This window comes from Eptatretus burgeri, chromosome 14 (genome assembly GCF_056783735.1).
Source record: "Eptatretus burgeri isolate ZD-2024b chromosome 14, Ebu_testis_v1, whole genome shotgun sequence".
In the NCBI taxonomy this organism is placed as follows: Eukaryota; Metazoa; Chordata; class Myxini; order Myxiniformes; family Myxinidae; genus Eptatretus; species Eptatretus burgeri.
The window spans coordinates 68,162,165-68,183,179 of record NC_140974.1 but is presented as its reverse complement, the minus strand read 5'-3'; the positions used below and the strand labels follow the sequence as shown (position 1 = coordinate 68,183,179).

The window sequence follows — 21,015 nt, the reverse complement described above, 5'->3', positions numbered from 1 at the left end:
GTAATCATTTTTGTGGATTTAAGGGAATCAATTGCGTGGATTTAAGGTAATCAATTGCATGGATTTAAAGTAATCAATTGTGTGGATTTAAGGGAATCAATTGTGTGGATTTAAAGTAATCAATTGTGTTGACTTAAGGGAATTAATTGCGTGGATTTAAGGGAATAAATTGCGTGGATTTAACGTCATCAATTGTGTGGATTTAAGGTCATCAAGTGTGTTAGTGGGTCACTTCTTATTAGGAGGTTGGTGGCAGGATTTGCACTCCGGCCACCGTAAAACCCTTCATTCCGCAAAACGCAAAAACGCAAAAAAATCTGAAAACCCACTCCGTGGGAGTACCTCCTGTGCAGCTTCCCTTCGCAGGGCAGCTCACCGGATGACGGGATTGGGGCAAAGCCTTCGGGACCCCCAATCTTTGATAGGAGGGAAACCACGGGGTAACATCCCTGGGTCAGATTGCGGGAGAGTGTGTCGGAGTGGTGCTGAGGTGTCGTCCACCAGACGGCGGTCTCCTTGGGTTAACCTGAGGCGGTCCCTTCGGGTGGGTGCCTGGAATGTCCTATCCCTAAGAGAGGATGATCACCTGTCTCTGCTATCATCTGAGCTCAAGCGTTTGGACATCGGGATTGCAGCTCTCTCTGAGGTTCGGAGACCGGATTGCGGCGAGATAATGGTGGGTGGTTACACCTACTATTGGTCTGGTCGCTCTGATGGTTACCATACCCAAGGAGTTGCTGTAGCTGTGTCCAATAAGCTGACCCCAATGATAATTGAGGTAACACAGGTCAACGAGCGTATTATGAGATTAAGGATTCGTCACTCCTTAGGTGTCATTTCCCTGGTCTCTGTTTATGCTCCGACTGAGGCGAGTGATCTCACCGTGAAGGATGCATTCTACGCCACACTCGAGTCTGTGGTTGATCAGTGCCCCAGACGAGATACACTTCTAGTCTTGGGGGATTTCAATGCATCGACTGGAACTGATAGGGACGGTTATGAGGTGTGTGTTGGTCCCCATGGGTCAGGAACTATGAACCAGAATGGCACTAAGTTTGCAAGAAGTCATGGACTTAGGGTAGCTGGTTCATGGTTTCAGCGCCCACTAGCTCATCGCTGGACTTGGTATTCCAACGCTGGCGGTGTGGCAAAGGAGATTGACCATGTCCTCATTGACGGTCGTTCGAGGATGATCCAGAACTGCAGGGTCTACCGGAGTGCTCAGTTCCTCAATACTGACCACAGGCTTGTTGTAGCAACTCCAAAGCTGCACCTTAAATCCTGGAGAATGGTACCATCCCAGCCGAGGCTGGATGTTGCCAAGCTCAGGGATGAGAGAGTAGCTGAGGAGTTTGCGAACAGGCTGAGTGGACACTTGGGGGGTCTGGGTGCTTTGGAGGGTCCTGAAGAGTTGTGGAGCGCCTTCAAGACCACCGTCCTTGATGTTGCCGGTGGATGCCATGGAGCTCACCGCAGGGCAAAGAAGAATTTTGTCTCTCAAGGGACACTGGATACCATTGACCAGAGTCGCAGGGCTAGGCTGAATGGCAGAGCTGAGCTGTTCAGGGAGCTGAGGCGTAAAACTGTACGTGCACTGAGGGTGGACAAGGAGGCCTATGTGCGAGGAATCTGTGAGGGGGTAGAGCATCACCTGTGGACAGGTGATTCTCGTCCCGCTTACAGGGGAATTCGCGCATTACGTTCATCCAAGCCCATCCCTCGGAGCACTACAGTTCGAGCAGAGAGTGGTAGGCTCTTGACAGAGGAGTCTGAAGTGAAGGCCCGCTGGGCCGGTTACTTTGAGCGGTTGTACCAGGCTGATCCCCCAACTGTCGAGTTGGACGTCAAGGGTGTTACAATCCCTGTTGCTGACCCTCGAATCAACTGTGGTCCACCTACGCTTGTGGAAACACGGGCTGCGGTGAACCAGTTGAAACGGGGGCAAAGCTCCAGGGATCTGTGGCATCCATGCCGAACTTCTCAAGGCTGGTGGAAATGCTGCACTCGTGTCGTTGCATGCAGTTTTGTGCTCTGCCTGGAACACAGGCCTGGAAGAGGGGCCTTGTTGTCCCTCTCTGGAAAGGGAAGGGTGATCGCCAAGACTGCAACAACTACCGAGGGGTGACACTGCTCTCAGTGCTGGGCAAGGTCTTTGCTCGGATAATTCGATAGGGTTCGCCACCATCTGCTTGAGCACCAGCGTCCAGAGCAGTCAGGCTTTACACCAAAGAGGTCAACGATTGACCGTATCCTTGCACTTCGTGTCCTCACCGAACGCAGACGAGAGTTTCGGCAGAGGCTGCTTGCAGCCTATGTTGATCTCTGTAAAGCGTTCGATTCAGTGAATCGGGATGTCCTCTGGAGGATTCTTGGTCTTCGTGGGGTGCCACCAAAACTGATCGATCTGATGTCTGAACTCTACTCTGGTACTGAGAGTGCTGTGAAGTGTGGTGGTACCATCTCTGACTTATTTCCAGTTGTTACTGGAGTTCGTCAGGGATGTGTACTTTTGCCCACACTTTGCAGCACTTGTATGGACTGGATTCTAGGGAGGATGTCGGAGAGATCAAGTTGCGGTGCATCGTTTGGGAATGTCAAGATCTCGGACCTTGACTTTGCAGATGATGCAGTCATCTTTGCGGAGACTTTAGACATCCTCTTGGGGGCCCTCGAGGTGCTGAATGAGGAGTCGGAGCTGTTGGGATTACGGGTTTCTTGGGTCAAAACTAAGATCCAGGCTTTCGGTGACATCTTGGATGCTGCTGTCCTGTCTGTGTCTGTTTGTGGTGAGGATGTTGAGGTCGTGGATAGATTCACTTACCTTGGCAGTGATATTCATGTCTCTGCTGGCTACGAGTCAGAGGTCAATAGACGTCTGGGTCGGGCCTGGGGAGTCATGGATTCACTGGATCATGGGGTGTGGCGCTGCCGGTACCTGTGCGGGAGGACGAAAGTCCAAGTCTTCAGGTCCTTGGTACTTCCAGTCTTGCTCTATGGGTGCGAGACTTGGACTCTGACCAAGGATCTGAGACGGAGACTTAATTCCTTTGGTACCAGGTCTCTTCGGAGAATCCTTGGCTATCGCTAGTCGGATTTTGTGTCCAACGAGCGGTTGCTGAGAGAGACTCGGATGAGATTTGTTACCTGCATAGTCCGTGAGCGTCAGTTGCGGCTGTATGGACATGTGGCTCGTTTTCCTGACTCTGATCCTGCTCACCAGATTCTCTCAGCGAGGGAGAGTCATGAGTGGAGGAGGCCAGTGGGTCGACCACGTGCCTCATGGTTGCAACAGGTTGACCATCATCTCAAGGAGTTGGGGATGGGCCTGGCATCTGCCTGGGGGATGGCCAGACGGAGGCCCCTGGAGTACCGGCGGAAAGTGGACGCAGCGACGTGCTGTTCTGGCACATGCTCCCATACCTGACCTGACCTAAGTGTGTGGATTTAAGGTCATCAAGTGTGTGGATTTAAGGTCATCAATTGTGTGGATTTAAGTTGTTAAGGCAGCAGTGGTTAGGGCAGCGGCTTGGGATCTATGCGGATCATAACGTTGTTTTCACTTTCCTCAGTCATATCGTCGAATGCCTGTTCATCATAGCTACGAATCACTGGGTACATTGCAATGCTTATAATTATCCGGGGGTGGATTTAAAGAGCCTGGTGTTGGCGCAGTGGTTAGGGCAGCGGCTTGGGATCTAAAAGGTCCTGAGTTCAAGCCCCATTGGGCCACTGAATTAATTACACCAGGGGGTTGACTCAGCCTGTCATCCTCCCGAGGTCGGCGAATGAGTACCAGTATACTGGGCCGGTGTATACCCTGGTTAAAATAGGTGTAGCATATCCCTGTGTCATAAGAGGCGACCAGGGTTGCGTCAGGAAGGGCATCCGGTGTAAAACATGTGCCAAATCACTATGCGGATCATACGGATGATCCGCTGTGGCGACCGTTAACGGGAGCAGCCGAAAGAAGAAGAAGAAGAAGAAGAAGAAGAAGAAGAAGAAGAAGAAGAAGAAGAAGAATTGTGTGGATTTATGGTCATCAATTTCGTGGGTTTAAGGTAATCAATTTCGTGGATTTAAGGTAATCAATTTCGTGGATTTAAGGTAATCAATTTCGTGGATTTAAGGTAATCAATTGCGTGGATTTAAGGTAACCAATTGCGTGGATTTATGGTCATCAATTGTGTGGATTTAAGGTCATCAATCGTGTGGATTTAAGGTCATCAATCGTGTGAATTTAAGGTCATCAATTGTGTGGATTTAAGGTCATCAATTTTGTGGGTTTAAGGTAATCAATGTTGTGGGTTTAAGGTAATCAATTTCGAGGACTTAAGGGAATAAATTGCGAGGATTTAAGGTAATCAATTGTATGGATTTAAGGTCATCAATTTTGTGGACTAAAGGTTATCAATTGTTGGATTTAAGGTTATCAATTGCATGGATTTAAGGTTATCAATTGCATGGATTTAAGGGAATCAATTTGTGGATTTAAGGGAATGAATTGTGGGGATTTAAGGTAATCAATTGTGTCGATCATGTCACGTTTTTCTGCAACATTCGGCTCCATGAACGGAAAATCTTTGGTTCTGAACTTCTGAGGGTTCTAAAATTAAATAATAGTCATAAAAAAATCACCCTTTCACATCGCAACTTCTAATAACTACTGCTTCATGTAACAAACCTTTCGTGGGTGGCAAATGTATAGCCTTTCAAGACAACCTCTCTGTCGATGATCCCTCCTGCAAGGGTGCAATTAAAACTTGAGTCCTGCAAAAAAACAAATATGTTTGTGTGATATTGAGTTCATCATTGGGGTGAAATAGTTGATTACAAGTAAATTTACCAAGATTGTTATGGAGCCTGTGTGGGCTAAATGTACCTTGAGTATAATCTGGTATCGTCTCCCAGTCGTGGATTTATAAGCACAGTACTGTATATTCCTTCAATTAACTTTATATCATCAGAATTTTTCCAATGACCTACTACTACGACTACGACTACGCCAACTACTACTACTACTACTACTGTATCGGCCCCATTTACTCCCACCTTCTTGTGTGGTCTGCTCAGGAAAGTTTTTCACGCAAGTCTTTCAAGAACCAATTGGCCAGGCCTGACGTAGAACCGAAACTGATTTTCGGCGGAATTTGTAATTTGCTCAAGGTGCCAGCGATAACTCGCCCACTTCACGGAAGACACTGTGGGATCTCCAACAGGGAAAAAAAAAATTGACCAACCATGTTAACATCCCTTCGATGAACTGAGAAACACCACACTTTGTGAAATGTGACACATGTGAAGCACCAAGGTGACACTTTATGAGGATATCCAGGTGAAGAGATTCAAACCCAGGCTATAGGCAGCTCAAAGACAAGTCCACGACCTCTCAGCTATTCGGACCACCATGACATTACAGTAAAATAGTAAGTAGACATTGTTTGTTTGAGCCTTACTCACTTCAGAAAGTGCAAGGAGCACTGGTTCTTTCTGCAATAGATGGAAACAGAAGTATCAAAAATCAAATAATTTCACACTGAGATCTTTCATGAGTACAGTTTCAAACTTATCTGAACTAATAAAAGGCAATGTGTGTGTGTGTGTGTGTGTGTGTGTGTGTGTGTGTGTGTGTGTGTGTGTGTGTGTGTGTGTGTGTGTGTGTGTGTGTGTGTGTGTGTGCGTGTGTCTCCTCTATAACTCCAAAACTATAAAACCTAGCAGCCTGAAACTTTGCATGCATTCGAAGAAAACTCCAAGGAAGTGCAAGAGTGAAAACTGGGTGTTTGGGTTAATTAAAACGCCCCTTTTGAAGATAATTAACAGCCTTATTAAATTATATCCTTCATCAGGCGATCCTCGACCACCTCACTCTCCGAGTCTTAAGGTGTTTCCTGGGTAACATCGCTGGGGTCTGAAGTTGCCACGTTTTTTTGGCCTGCTCAACCATACCTTGACTTGGAACAAGCCGAAGTGATTTCTTCACGATAACCTTGTTTTCACTTTCCTCAGTCATATCGTCGAATGCCTGTTCATCATAGCTACGAATCGCTGGGTACATTGCAATGCTTATAATTATCCGGAGACGTCAGCGTCCGTGGCTTGACATTTCAGGCGTCTCTGGGAGGTGTATGTTAAATGTGTTGCTAATCGCGTGCGAAACTAGCCATTTCTTAACAACCGTTTCGTTGGAGTGCTTGCTTGAGTGCTTTAGCCACTTGGCGAGCACTCTCCAAGCTTCATCCGTGCTCTCAAGGGAACATCGATTACACAGACTACGTTTCCGCTTGTGTTGGGCCCTGCGGTGCCGTTCGGTTGGTGTTTTGGGAGGTGTCTCATCCGCTGATAACACTGAACAACAAATTTCAAAAATTTTTTTTTACTGGAGATGTGTAAAGTGATCAAGACTAATTTGGATACGCTGATTTCAAAAATCATAACCGTTTTGCTGTATCACGTCAGGATTTTCAGGAACAGAAATATTCCCATTGCCTAGAAGTCAGGATTTCAATGAAATTTACATATGTCTTTAACATGTCTATTTCGTACAATTGTTGTTAACTTGTGTTATATTTCTTTCTTTCAGATAAAGATGAGTAGGCGTTCCTGTACCAATCATCCTGACAACTTCTGTTATGTCTGTGGTCGGTATACCAAAAAAGGTCAACAGCGAAGTATATAATATCTACAGCAGTGAAAATGAAGGTCGCCTACTTTCACTACTTCGGGTGTAAGGTGGGGGACCAAGAACAGAGCTGGGCACCACACATCTGCTGCACAAGCTGTCACACAACCTTGACTCAGTGGTTGGTGGGCAAGCGCGCGAGCATGCCATTTGCGGTGCCCATGATATGGCGTGAGCCGCAGAATCATCATGATGATTGTTATTTCTGCTGCACAAGCATCGCCGGCTTCAACAAGAAGAATAAAGGTCACATCAAGTACGCTGACTGCGTCTCTGCTCGTAAACCTGTGCCTCATGATGACGAGAACCCCGTTCCAACACCTCCAGCTGATCAGAACATAGCTGTAAGCAGTGGTGAAGAGGATGGTGATGATGAACCTTTTGAACCCGACACTCAAGAATCACACCTTCTGAACCAGGGAGACTTAAATGATCTTGTAAGAGATCTCTCGCTGTCAAAGGCGAAGGCAGAGCTGCTTGGATCAAGGCTGCAGCAGTGGAATCTACTTGAACCTAACACCAAGATATCCTTGTTCAGAGCACGTCACAGAGACATGGCTGAGTTCTTTGAGATGGAAGACACGATGACATTCTGCAGTGACATCAACGGTCTGTTGAAAGAACTTGGGTGTGATCACGATCCTGCAGACTGGCGCCTCTTCATCGACTCGGGGAAGAACAGCTTGAAGGCTGTTTTGCTCCACAATGGCAACGAGAAACCATCAGTCCCACTGGCTCACGCGTTCGGCATGACAGAGACCTATGAGACTATGCGGCAGCTGCTTGATTCCATCAAGTACAATGACTTCAACTGGCACATCTGCGGAGACTTGAAAGTGGTGGCGCTGTTGTTAGGGCTGCAGTCAGGCTACACGAAATACATGTGCTTCCTTTGTCTCTGGGATAGCAGAGACGACAAGAATCACTGGACGAAGAAAGATTGGGAAGAGCGAAAAGAGCATGTACCTGGTCGACACAACGTGAAGCATGTCGCCCTTGTCGACCCAGCCAAGGTTTTCCTTCCACCACTCCACATAAAGCTCGGCTTGATGAAAAGTTTTGTACGGGCAATGGATCTGAATGGGCGTGGGTTTTTATACCTCAAGGAAAAGTTTGGCAACACCTTGTCGGAGGCCAAGATCAAGGCTGGTGTCTTTGTTGGACCGCAAATCCGACAGATTATGAAGGACGAAACTTTTCCGACAACTCTAAACCCCAAAGAGCTGGCAGCGTGGAGGAGCTTCAAAGCTGTGACGGACAAGTTATTGGGGAACGGGCGCGCGGACAACTATGAAGAAATAGTGCAGCAGCTGCTGGAGTCCTTCAGGAAACTTGGCTCCAGGATGTCCCTGAAAATCCATTTCCTACACCAGCACCTGAACTTCTTCCCTGACAACTTGGGAGCAGTCTCGGACGAGCACGGCGAGCGATTCCAACAAGAGATTTCACTCATGGAGACGCGTTACCAAGGGCGGCACAACCCGAACATGATGGGCGATTTCTGCTGGTTCCTGCATCGTGAAACTGACACAGAGCAGCACAAACGCAAAGCCAAATGCCTAAAGCATTTTTAATTACATTCTAGTGGAGTTTTTCTGTAATTTCTATAATTTTGAAGCATTCATGATGAAATAAATGAATAAATGAATTTTTGTAAATTTCATTGAAATCCTGACTTCTAGGCAATGGGAATATTTCTGTTACTGAAAATCCTGACGTGATACAGCAAAACGGTTATGATTTTTGAAATCAGCGTACCCAAATTAGTCTAAATCACTTTACACATCTCCAGTAAAAAATTTTTGTTGTTCAGTGTAATGTGCAATTTTATTTTTACAGGATATCGCTTTTTTAAACATTTTGTGCAATCTCCTAAAATAATCCACCCCTCACTTCGACATCGATACACACGACCACGTGTTTGCCATGATCTAGCTGTGAAAGCAGAGAGCATAGATCGACATTTTGTGTTCTGTGCCTTGATATATTTTTCAATTGAATTTTGCTGATTTTTGCCGATTTTGATATAGGCTGATTGTTTTATTTTTTATTTGAGAACCCAAGTACTTCCAATGCACGAAAAACGATATCTGTTGGGAACCTAATATTTTGCGTAAATGTTGCCTTATGTTACAAAAAGCTGGTTTCATCTTTCTGGGCATGTAATTCACAAAACACTTGTGTATGGCTGAGTGAACAACCTTATGCAATGCATGAAAAGCCATTGCATTCTGTGAAAATTGGTGTTTTGTGTGTTGAAAATCGGCAAAGAATTATTGGCCCAAATTTGTTCTCAGAAACAGTAAACTCAGAATGTTACATCAACATACAGTCATCCGTGAGCTTCTTGGGCATCTTAAGGAAGACGAAATCAACCAAGGATGGTTTCAGCAAGATGGTGCCATGAGTCACACTTCGTGATACACATTAACAAACGAACTTTGGCAACTCTTTGGTGACCATGTAGTGTCCAAGTCATTATGGTCACTTCGATCCCCAGATCCTGCATTGACATATTTCTTTTTGTGGGGATATTAGAAGACTATAGTGTAGGCTACAAATGCACACACTCTTGGTGAATTAAAATCGATAATAATCAGTGACACAATCGGCTGAATATTCCCCAAGAAATGTTGCACTCGGTGTCGGAAAGTGTCTGCAACATGGTGGTGGACACTTACAGCACTTCATTTAAGGTAATCAATTGTGTGGATCGTGTCACATCTTTCTGTAACATTCCGATACATGTACACAATATAGTAGGTTCCCAACTGATATAGTTTTTAGTGTATGGGAATTATTTAGGGTTCTCAAATAAAAAAGAAAACATTCAGCCTGTATCAAAATCAGCAAAACTCAATTGAAAAATATATTGATTTGCGAGTTCATCAAGCTTACCTTGATCTTGTGAATCACACTGTATATTATCAATATTCTCTGATAAGTACACAAGATTTTTGGCATTAAAAGAAGGATGATCTATAAACTCCTCAGCTTGTTCAGGCAGCCATTTAACCCAACCCATAAAATGATTATCATGAAACAAATCATCATCCAGATCGACAGCAGTAGCCTGATGAGACAAATTACAAATGGAGGTGCCAGTGCAGTTTTTGATGGTTACTTCTACAGGGCTATGCACATCAGACAAGCATGGGTCATGACAACCAACTTGAAAAATCTACAATATGGACATAAGTAATGGTGACACCAAGTTGGAATCAACTGCACTTTCGCCTTCGGTTTATGACAGGTATAGTTTCTTTCACCAATGTCGGCACCAAACCTACCATTAACAATCTTCAAATGAAGACTTTTACATCACTCAATCAATTCATAACCATTATTGTCGATCACAGTATCAAGATTAAATCTGTCATTCGGGATCTCAAGAAGTTCAATATTGTGGTTACTCTTGAATAGGTCATTATCAACATAGTCAATATTAGAAGCAATAGCAACTCAGTCTTGTTGCTGTCATCTCGAAGAAAGCTTCTCCAGTTACTTGGGGTCTTACTGGTTCCTGGCACTCTTCTTCTGATTCCTTGCCCCCTTTTTGACCTTGCCTCGGACTTCAGATTTGACTTGTTGAACACATCAAACACTACGTCCACCCTCTCGTACCTGGCACCATAGGATTCCACTTTTGGGATGATGTCTTCTTTAGCAGTCATCAAATATCTTTGAAGTGCGTAGAGGTAGGGCATTGATAAGTGCTGAGCCATCAATGATGACTGCATCTCCCCTTGGTTCTCTGTCTGGGATGTTCACTTGCGCTTCAAGAATTTCAGCCAGCTGTGACCTCAAATTATTTTTTTATTTTTTTGTTTCAAATTTTTCAAAATTTGGATTTTCAAATGGCCAATCGGGCAGATTTGATCAGAAAGCCCTGCAGAACAGAAATGCCAAATTTGATGCTTGTATCATAATTTGCACGATTTTTCTACTATCTACTACACTATACTGCTCATGGCGACCCAATTCAAATCTTTGAAGCTGCACCACTCTGACAAGTCCCGACAAACGTTTGTCAGACTCTTCTCTGTCTTTCACCAGCACCCACATAAGATCAGCCATCACTTGCTTTTTAGATGAAGTAATAGCTGCAGTTATGACACTTACAAGCAGCGGTTGCAATGCTGACACTACTTGAGTCACGATCTCACCCACATTACAACCATCGATTGTTAGAGGCTGTTTCACACTGAAGCCATTGTTCACACAATAGGCAGAACCACTTTTGTTTTGCACAGGTTATCCTCAAACGTTCCATTTACTTTCACAAGTACTAACTGAACTTGTGTTGCATTCAGACATAGCCTGGTTAATTGCGCCGCTAACGACATTGTTCAGACTCGGAAAGTATCCTGTCAAAAGAGCTTTCTGAGTCCCACCTGAGAGCATCAATTCTCCCACTCGTATCAGGCGCCATCTTGAGATTCTTTATTTTTTTTCTGGGCCCAGTCAATGTTAAAAGGCAGTGTTCTTGACCCAGTCATATTCCTAATCTTATTCAACGATTTCTCTGACTCTGGAAAATCCTTTTTATCTCTTTGCTGATGACTCCACCATCTGCCATGACGTCCCTCATCCTTCAGATAGGCAGGCAGCAGCCTCTTCACTCTCGACAGACCTTCATAGAATAATGAGCTCGTCAAACACTTGGAATTTCTTTACATCCTGACAACTCTCTCTGTCTCTCCGAAAAGACCATCTGACAAACCCTCCCATCAACTTCCTTAAGAATCCTCTTCAAGAAGTTCAGTAACTCAAACTTTTGGGTCTCACTGTCAAGTGTCAGCCATAATCTTTCTTGGGCAAACCACATTTCCAAGTTAGTCTCCAAAGCCAGTCGCCGACTGGGTATCCTCCGTCGGGCAAAGTCCTTCCTTGACACATCTGAACTCTATTGCACTTACAAGGCCTTCATCCGCAGTTTAATGGAGTACAGCTCTCCCTTACTCCATCAGGATGGCACCTCTGCCTCACACCTTACTCAGCTTGCTGCCATGAAAACAAAGGCCTTCAAAATGATTGGAATCTCCCACAATGAACCTGAGTCTATGGGCCCATCACTTTCACAATTGCAGGGAGGTCAGTGGTCTCTGTTGATTCTGCCACCTCCATTTTTGGTCTCGCACCCTCTGCTCTTTCCGTGCTATATTCCTTTCACTGTCCCTTGCTTTCAACATCTGCTTCACACGTGTTATGGGTCATCGTGCTTTATTCTGCATGAAGACCACCGTGTGAAACACATCATATTATTTAAAGGTTGTAACGACTGCTGCTCATTCAGCTGGTCTGCCATTTATATGTTGTACAGATAATGTTATTATGTTTTAGCATTACTTGAAGCATGAAAGCTCATGAAATCACAGGATGGTTGCAGCATGTTCCACATGTCAATGTCGTGTGGTTGCTCTGTTGCTTTGATGTCACAGGAGATTCTGGTTGTCCACCCCTTCTGGCTTTGCTTTTACAAGATTTTACAAAGCCTGTTTTTTTAAAATTACATGCCGCTTTCGTGAAGGTTGTGCATCAGATGGGCATTGATGAACACATTTCTCTGTGAATCAGGAAACCATTGTGGGACTGATGGGATGGCTCAGAGGGAGTGTACCTGTTCATTTGTCTTGACTGGTTTAGATTCCTGACAGAATGGCATTTTGTAACAATTCTTCACAGGAATTGCATCAAATAGTGCGTGCGCTGCTGTACTTTTGGAAAGGAAGCTAAGGTGGCTGTCCTGTCTGCTCGTTTTTTCTTGTGGATGTAAAATATACTGCATTACATTTTGAAACAATGTCATTGTATGCTGATACCCTGGTCAAATGCCTGCCCTGACAAAATTGGAAGGAGATGGGCAACACCAGGTGGCAATTGCCAGTGAAACATGATGATGGCTAAATACCAATACAACAACACAATGACCAACGGTCAATAAACAGGCAAGACAAGACAAGTCAAGGTTATCGTGTTGATACTGTGGATGCAAATTTCTGCAAAATTAGCATAATGGGTTTGAGGGTGATAAAAATAACAATAGTAATAAAATGTTGCCAATTAAACCCGATTGATAATTAAACTTGATTGAAAAGTAAATGTGTTGTAATCCTTAAAATGGAAAATGTACTCAAATCCGACATAATTATTTACATTTATGTGTTCGAACATGTATCTATTTTATTAAGATATATTTGCATTTTAAAATGACCTTATATCTCTTTTCTCTATTGAAAGATGATCAATCTGCCTCGTAAAGGTGCCCAAAACAGATTTATCCTTTCAAGTAAACTTTAATCATTATTCAGTATAATAGAATCACCGATTATTTGAATTTATTCTGCTTATTTAGGGATTCTCAAATATAAATAATTATAAAGGCATCTGAAAGTCTCGCTCCAATGGAATGTTGGTTTAAGGACATATCCAGATGTGTTTTTACACTTTTGTCAGCTTCAGATTATAAATATTTCCCTTGCCTTCAACAGTCCAGACTACAGTGCGTAGTTTTGATAAAGGATGTGTGACTCATCCAAGCACCCAAACGGCTGCAGTCTTGACGTCATTCTGTGCCAAGGATGAACTCACCCCTCTGATCTCTGAATATTATACAAAATTCCTATCAACCTTCAGGTCATAAATATTCCTTAGCCCTTCAAAGTTAAGCTGACCTCCAGATGGCTGCTGCCACAAAGCTGTGAATGATCGCTACCTTGAACCCTGAAGGTAGAGATCATTTGTGGCGTCAGCAACTGTGGAAGAAGAACGGACTTCGTCTCCCTGAATACGAGATAAGAGTTCAACATTTCGATGTACTTTAGAATTGAGAGGAAGACTGTGTTGTTCTTGAAGCGTCTCTGACATTCTCCATATAGATATGTTTGTGTGTGTTTGTATTTGTTTTTAATAAATGACTCAAATGTACAGAAGGAATTGAGAACCTCTTCCACTAATCTTGGTTTGCACTCATTTATTTGTCTGTCATCAGAATGTGGGAATTGATGAGAGAGTGGTTGTGTTTTCATCAATCAACACTCATTACTGTGGTAAATAAGAATTGTTCATTTTTTACGGTGACGAGGATGATGATAATGATGATGATTACAGTTATTAAAATAGTGAGGTTCACTTACACTACGATACATCTCCACTTGGTTTGTCACTCCTCCAGCATATTTCTTTGTGTTTTTCTCAAAATCACATGGTTTCTGTGGAAACAAAAGAAAATTATAAAAATCTTCAAAGGAATCGCCAAGTGATCCAAACATCTTGTAGAGACTCTAAAATACTTTGATGAATCGTGTAGCCAACTTACTTCAAGGTTCTCAATGGACACCTTGTTGAGGCTTATGAACCCAGCAATCTCAATTGCATGAACGTCTTGCATATCAAGTCTATGTGGGAATTCTGGATAACTGAAGTCATCGATTGTTACCTGCAAGAAATTGTTTTGATTAATGGGAGCAATTCTTCACTGCTGGTAGGTACTCGAACACAACTATTTATTTCATGATAAATACTTCCAAACGATTCTCATCATTGGTGTTCATTTTATTGAAAGTGTCAGGAAGATAAATTAATTTCGGAAATATTTATGAATAATAATTTCTTCTGGTGTCCAATAGGATGGTGCAGAAGTCGTTCACTTACGTTTGAGGTGTATAGTCGGTTCAATTGCCACCTCACATACAAACTCTCGATTGGTGTTTTTTGCTGAGAAGATATTCCATCACAAAATCTGCTATGTCCCTCGGATAAACATTAAGCTCAGGACCTGTCTGCTGTTTTGTTTTTTACCTCCTACACCAAAGGTGAAGGAGGTTCTGTTTTCACTCCTTTCTGCCTGTTTGTTTGTTTGTTTGTGTGCAGGATAACTCAAAAAGTTGTGGATGGATTCGGACAAAACTTGGAGAGGTTGGGTGTGTGGCAAGGACGAAATGATTAGATTTTGGTGAAGATCCGAATCCAGATCTGGATACGATAATTATTTCTTTTTTGGGCGCACGTGGATGGCTGGGTGGCAAGCTCTCCTTCCAGTTCTTCTAAAGCTAAGTTTCCCGGACCATTTACGTAGTTTTGCCGTTTCGTTTTAGTTTTTGTTTTGTTATTCGTGTTTTTCATCAACTTTTCTGTCCCGAATCATGTCCTGCTGTGTTGAATTGTTTGATTCATCTCTCAATCTCAGTCGGGCCTCCCTGTGATAGTTGGGCGTACGTGCCCTCTGTCTTCTGCCTTGTTCTCGCTTCCTTGTTATAGTTGTTGCTTCTGGACTGTCAGCTTAGTCCTATTGTTACGGATTTGGAAGCCTCCTACACACAGACAGTCAGCAGTCCCCGCAGTTCAGTTATTTCGATAAGTATGTGTTTAAAGTCAGGGTCCCGTCCTTCTGTCTAATGGGTTAATAAAGTGTATGTGCGCTGCGAGTTATTTTCTTAGCTCTAGAATTTATATCCACAACAAGTGAAATCCTTCAATACAGCGCGTGTGGTGAAGCAAATGAGTACACTAATGTTAAAATATGCAATTTATGCTTTTTCAGTTGAAAAACAATTAAAAGCGTACTTAATATTTGAAATGTAAAAATCTTGTTATTATTGTGATAAGCACCTTTATATATAACAGAAGGAATGAAATCATTCGATACAGCGTGGCAGGGGGCCGCAATAGAATGACGTAAAATAATAAGAACTTAGCTTTCAGCGTTCGGCGCGAAATGCCATGGTGGGCGGAAATGACGTCTTTCGTTTGTTCGTACATGAGAGAGGAGCGTTTCTTGGTTTTCACATATATAACACGTCAGTTTCACAAATTTCCATTCAAAACATATATAACACATTAGTTTCACAAATTTCCATTGAAATACTCAGGTATTTCCGTCAATTGTCGCCATTTCCGTCTTGGTTACACACTACCATCTACCGGACAGCCGTCATTGGCTCACTTGAGGCACGTGGGGGGGGGGGGGACACCGGGGACATTTCAAACTCGGTGCAATTGTATACAGCGCACGCGCTGTAAAAATAACAACACTGTGGACCATTCCCCACACAATGGTGTGTCGAACACGCATGTGGGTGGAGTTCCCTTGGTCACCGAAGTTCTGACTCCATGCTTCGGCCAATCGGAAGGGTGCGAGCGCATTTGCCGCCTTTCAGCCAATGGGCGCAGAGCGAGCTCCTAGAGAAGCAGAGTCTCTTCGGGGTGCGGGGGATTGAGACGCCCCGACACGCCCCCTACCAATCACGGAGAGACGGCCGATTTTCCCCGGCGAATGAGGGGTGCGGTGACGTGAGACATGTCCCCCCCCCCCCTGACCCCGGTCAGAGAAGAAATAGATGGGACGGCATGGTCATCTCGTGGCTGGTCTCGTCTTGTCGCTGGCTCTGATCTCGTCGCAGTGATCCCTCGCCTCGTCATTATTCGAGCTGGCTGGCATCCGTGGCTGAATCCTTGGTCCCTTGGTGCCTGGTATATCGGCGTGGGTTTGAATCCCGCCACCGAGCAAGATCGATGTTACTGCACGAGGCTGGCAGATGCAATACCAGGCTCTTCCCACAACTCGTCTTCAGTGTGTGCGTGTGTGCGTGTGTGTGTGTGTGTGTGTGTGTGTGTGTGTGTGTGTGTGTGTGTGTGTGTGTGTGTGTGTGTGTGTGTGTGTGTGTGTGTGTGTGTGTGTGTGTGTGTGTGTGTGGCGGCAGTCCGATAAGTAGACATTGCTTTAGTATCTCGTCCCTTGTACATTGACTGCATATTCGGTTTTAACTCTGCTCTTTGTGTGCTCCCTCCCCGATTATTGTTCATAAATAAATCCTCTTGTTAAATGTACCAGCTCGTTGCTGTCGTTTTTTTCATTGGTTTAGCACGGTGCGTTTTGGGAATTAGGGAGGCCTTGTTGCTGTAATTGTTCATTTGGACCAATGGATCTTGGTAATCCCCACTCGGTTTACACCCGGATCGGGCTCGCTAAGCGGCCCGTTCCATCCGAGGTCCGTCAAGGGTGTGGTTTTCCCTGGTCGTTAGATGACATGGGAACTTAGGTATATTGAAATTAGGCAATTAACCCTACCCCACGCCGTCGAAATATTGGCGTCCACGGTCCGCTAAGGGACCCGTGACCTTTGGAGTTATCCAAGGGTTACGACCTTCAATTCCAGGTACTCGGAGGGGACAACCCTACTGCTCCACCTAACGGTCGCTCCTCGCCACCATTCCCCGGCCCACCACACTATTTCCCTCTTCCCTCAAAAAATTAAAGCAAGGTGTGTCTACTCCTTCACCCCCCAGCAAATATAATATAATATAAATAAATTTCCAAAAACAACAACTGTGAGGACATCACTTCCTGGAGATCACAAGAGGGTAAGCTTGACCAGAACAAAAAAATTGTTTTTTATGTGTTGTTTTGCGTTTTTTGTTTTCGTGATTTGTGTCAGGGGCTGTGGAACTGTATTCCTCGAGCTGTAGTAGTGTTCGTAACACTTTTAGCGGGTATTTGTGTTAGTTTATTGAAAGAAGCAGGGGAGGTCTCATGTTAGGTTTAGTGTTAAGTCAGTTGGGGCCTTGGGAGTATGGGAATAAAAAGAGGTATAAATAGAGACCGAAGGGGAAAGGAAGAGGAGTTCATAAAATGTGATAGATACTCAATGTGGGCCATATCAACAACAGGGGAAGCAGAGGGTTCTTACTGTTGCAGGAAGTGTGAGGAAATAGTCCACTTGAGGATAGTTATAATAAAGTTAAAGGAACAGATAGATAATTCACAGCAAGTAGCAGAATGCGAGAAATTTGGAGATAATTGTTGGTTATCGTTGTGGATTGAGGTTGCTGAGGATATTGGAAGTGGTGACGGTGCAGCGGGGGCAGGCGGTGGTGACGGTGCAGCGGGGGCAGACGGTGGTGACGGTGCAGAGGGAGCAGGCGGTGGTGACGGTGCAGCGGGGGCAGGCGGTGGTGACGGTGCAGCGGGGGCAGGCGGTGGTGACGGTGCAGCGGGGGCAGGCGGTGGTGACTGTGCAGCGGGGGCAGGCGGTGGTGGTACAGCAGGTGTAGGGAGTGGTGAAGGTGCAGCAATATAAATTGGTGGACATGAGGTATGAGAGAGTTTTTGTGAGTAATGAGACGATTAAACATCGTTACGGCTGTAGAAATTAACAGGACACCATATAGGATTCCCCCAAGATCAGTTATATCGATAAGTGTATGTTCAGATAGATTTCCCCACCGATGTCTGAAGGGAATTTATTCGTTTAACAGGGCTGTGATCTTTCAGGTAGCCGTTTTTCTTTTGCTGTCGTTATTTTAGACCAACCGCATTTCCACCACCACAATCACCTTCTCCACAACCACCACACCCGCATCTTAACAGACCACGCCATCCTCACCACTTTACCCACAACTGCCAACACCGCCTCACCACCTTCTACACCCCGCCAACCACCAATCACCTTCTCCACAACAACAACCACAACCACCTGCTCCACAACCGTATTTCAACGACCACACCACTACTTCAACAACCACACCACAAACCTCTCCACATCAAATAACATCTCTGCCATGGATACTCATCAAGAAAGGAAACAAAGGCAATGGTAGGAAAACCCATTGCCCCTACGGAGTGTGGGCAGAACCACAGCTCCAAAGAGAGAAGTTCCGATAACGCCTGGGATTTCCCCTCCCCCTTTCCCTGCTTTCCCGCACGCCGGGACGGGGAAGGGGCGGATCAAGCCAGGGTTCAAAGGTGATGTAAAGGAAGTGCCTAATTTTGGGCGGAAAATGCCCCCAGCGACACCTCCCCTTGGGGGCAACAGCAACAAACTTCCAGAATTCTCCCCCCACGCGCCACGAAGGGAGGGGCGAGGCACGGTGGAGATAAAAGTGCGTGCTGAACGCGCGGTCTCTTAGTCTCTCGGGGCTGCGGGTTGTTGAGTGGTGGAAGTGAGGAAAGACAGTTGGGTGGAGGCGCGCGCAATGGATAGCGCATTGGACTTCTAGTGGAAGCAGCAATTCAAAGGTTGCGGGTTCGAGTCCCACCAGAGGAAGAAGCTGCGCAGAGTTGAGAAGCTGCGCAGAGTTGAGGAGAGGGTCGAGTGGAGTCTCTCGGGACTGCGGGTTGTTGAGTGGTGGAAGTGAGGAAAGACAGTTTGGTGGAGGCGCGCGCAATGGATAGCGCATTGGACTTCTCGTGGAAGCAGCAATTCAAAGGTTGCGGGTTCGAGTCCCGCCAGAGGAAGAAGCTGCGCAGAGTTGAGAAGCTGCGCAGAGTTGAGGAGAGGGTCGAGTGGAGTGTGTCGGGGAGCTGCAGAAAGTTGTGGAGCTGGAGAGGAGTCGCCAGCCGGGTCGCTGTCGAAGGCACGGTGGAGTCCAGCAGAGTGCGGGCAGGGCCACCGAGGGTCGCCGAACCCGAACCCATCGAGTCGTCTCCAGGGCGACCAGGTAGCCAGCACGGCCTCTTGGGGCCTTTGCGGTCCACACGGCTCCAGGTTATAAAGACCCCAAGAGGTCCCGTATACCCCTTATCTGTCCTGGGGTTTTTCCTTTGTTTCTTTGTATGAGAGATGTGGCACCGTGTCCTTAAGTAGAACTGTCGATAAGTGACTGTACATAATAAATAGACGGTGGTAGCTCTTTGTCTTGCTCGCTTCTTGTCCCTACCCCCATTGATCGCATACGTGCATGCTTGAATACGTGCTTTTCTTGCATGAATACCTGACTGCATACGTGTGGAAATAAATGTGCTTGTTTCAATGTACCCCGTTCGTTGCGTCCTTTTCCCTAATTGAACTGCCATATTGCACTCGGAATATAGTTGGTTGTTAAATAACCGATAATAGAATCGGGTCCAACGGGGCCTCGCGATAACACCCCACTCGGTTATCCCAAAAGAAGCGAGCTGCTTAAGCGGCACGTTTCCAAGCAGGCCTCGTTGAGGTACAATCTCTCGGTAATCTACCCGTGCGAATAATTAGGTAAATCGACTATTCGGCGATCGGACCCTGTAGCGTGCGGGTAGAGTACGGACAAGGTTGTGGTGTGCTTAAAACACACCCGTGGCTGGTTTTCGGCGTTTGCTCCGGAAAGCCGCGACTGGATTGCACGTTCGGTGGGCGAAGCGGCCGCTATTGGTTAAACGCGGTCGCTCGCACAATCTCACGGGGCGAGATCCACAACAATATGTAGATTCTTCATTCTGAGGGAAGGAACGTAGACAGAGAATTCTGTGCAGTTTTGAAGGAGCGGGAGTTAGGGACATTGAAGGAAGGGAAAACTATATTGTATCGGGTCATGGTAAGAGGAAGTTGGTTGTGGGACAGCGAGGAGCGAATGATAGAGGGAAAGTTTATACAGAGGTTTTGAAAAATAGATACAGGATATTGGGTGAGCAGCTGAAAGCAAAGGGTTGTGAGGGAATGTTTTCTGGGATTCTCCCAAGATTAGGAAACTTAATAGATTAGGAAATTATGAGCAGAATGATGGATGTCAACCAATGGCTGGAAGAATGGTGTCGGGACGAAGGTTTTACATATAAGAAGCAGTGGGAATCATTTCAGTTACAAAGGGAGTGTTTCCAGAATGATGACCGTATGTTAAATAGAAGGAACTGATGATAAAATTGTGATGAGTAAGGCCAGGCAACAAAATAGAAATTCAGGAAGGGAAAAGTTAAACATATTCTAGACCAATGCTAAGAGTTTAAGTAATAAGATGGAAGCGCTTGAGGGCAAAGTAGTGGGAGGAGGAGATTGGGACCATACTCTGTGCACAGTGTTGGTACTGCTGAAGCAGTCTCCTTAGCTATTGGGCACAATCCTGGACGGGTCGCCACTCCGACACAGTATACCAGCATGCTGGCACTCATTTTGCCAACCTTGGAAGGAAGACACGCCGAGTTAACTCCACCTGGTATTAATTCAACAACTGAGTGGGATTTGAACTCAGGATCCTCGGATCCAAAGCCCGCCACCCTAACCATTAAGCCAACACCAGGCAAAGTGGACAGCGAGGAATACGATATAGTTGCAGTGAGTGAGACATGGTTTGAGGAGAGTAACTGGAGGACAGGATAAGAAGGTTACAAAGTGTATTGGTGTGATAGGAAGGAGAGAATAGTTGGAGGAGTCTGGGTAAAGACAGCATTGCATAAAGAGAAAGGGGTGACATTAAGGAGGGAATTAATGCAGATGATTCTGTATGGGTAGAGATTAGAGATTATAAAAACAGTAAGATACTGGAAGGATGCTTTTATAGGGCTCTGGCTGCAAAGGAAGAGGAGGAGGAAGGAGGATTACATGAATAATTCAAAAGGGCATATGGTAAGGGAAGATTATTGATTA

General features: G+C 45.3%; 1 protein-coding gene across 6 annotated transcripts in view; it reads right to left on the bottom strand.

Annotated features, from left to right (window-relative positions):
* LOC147013524 (32 kDa beta-galactoside-binding lectin-like) overlaps positions 1-21,015 on the bottom strand; it is a 72,104-nt gene that overhangs the window by 11,165 nt on the left and 39,924 nt on the right. For all 6 annotated transcript variants that reach the window (XM_085855383.1, XM_085855387.1, XM_085855382.1 and 3 more), the window contains 4 exons: positions 13,998-14,117; positions 13,816-13,890; positions 5,458-5,487; positions 4,682-4,767 (listed from right to left, as the gene is read on the bottom strand). In XM_085855383.1, the coding sequence (XP_085711509.1) occupies positions 4,682-4,767; positions 5,458-5,487; positions 13,816-13,890; positions 13,998-14,117 (311 nt within the window). The remainder of the gene's footprint in view (positions 1-4,681; positions 4,768-5,457; positions 5,488-13,815; positions 13,891-13,997; positions 14,118-21,015) is intronic.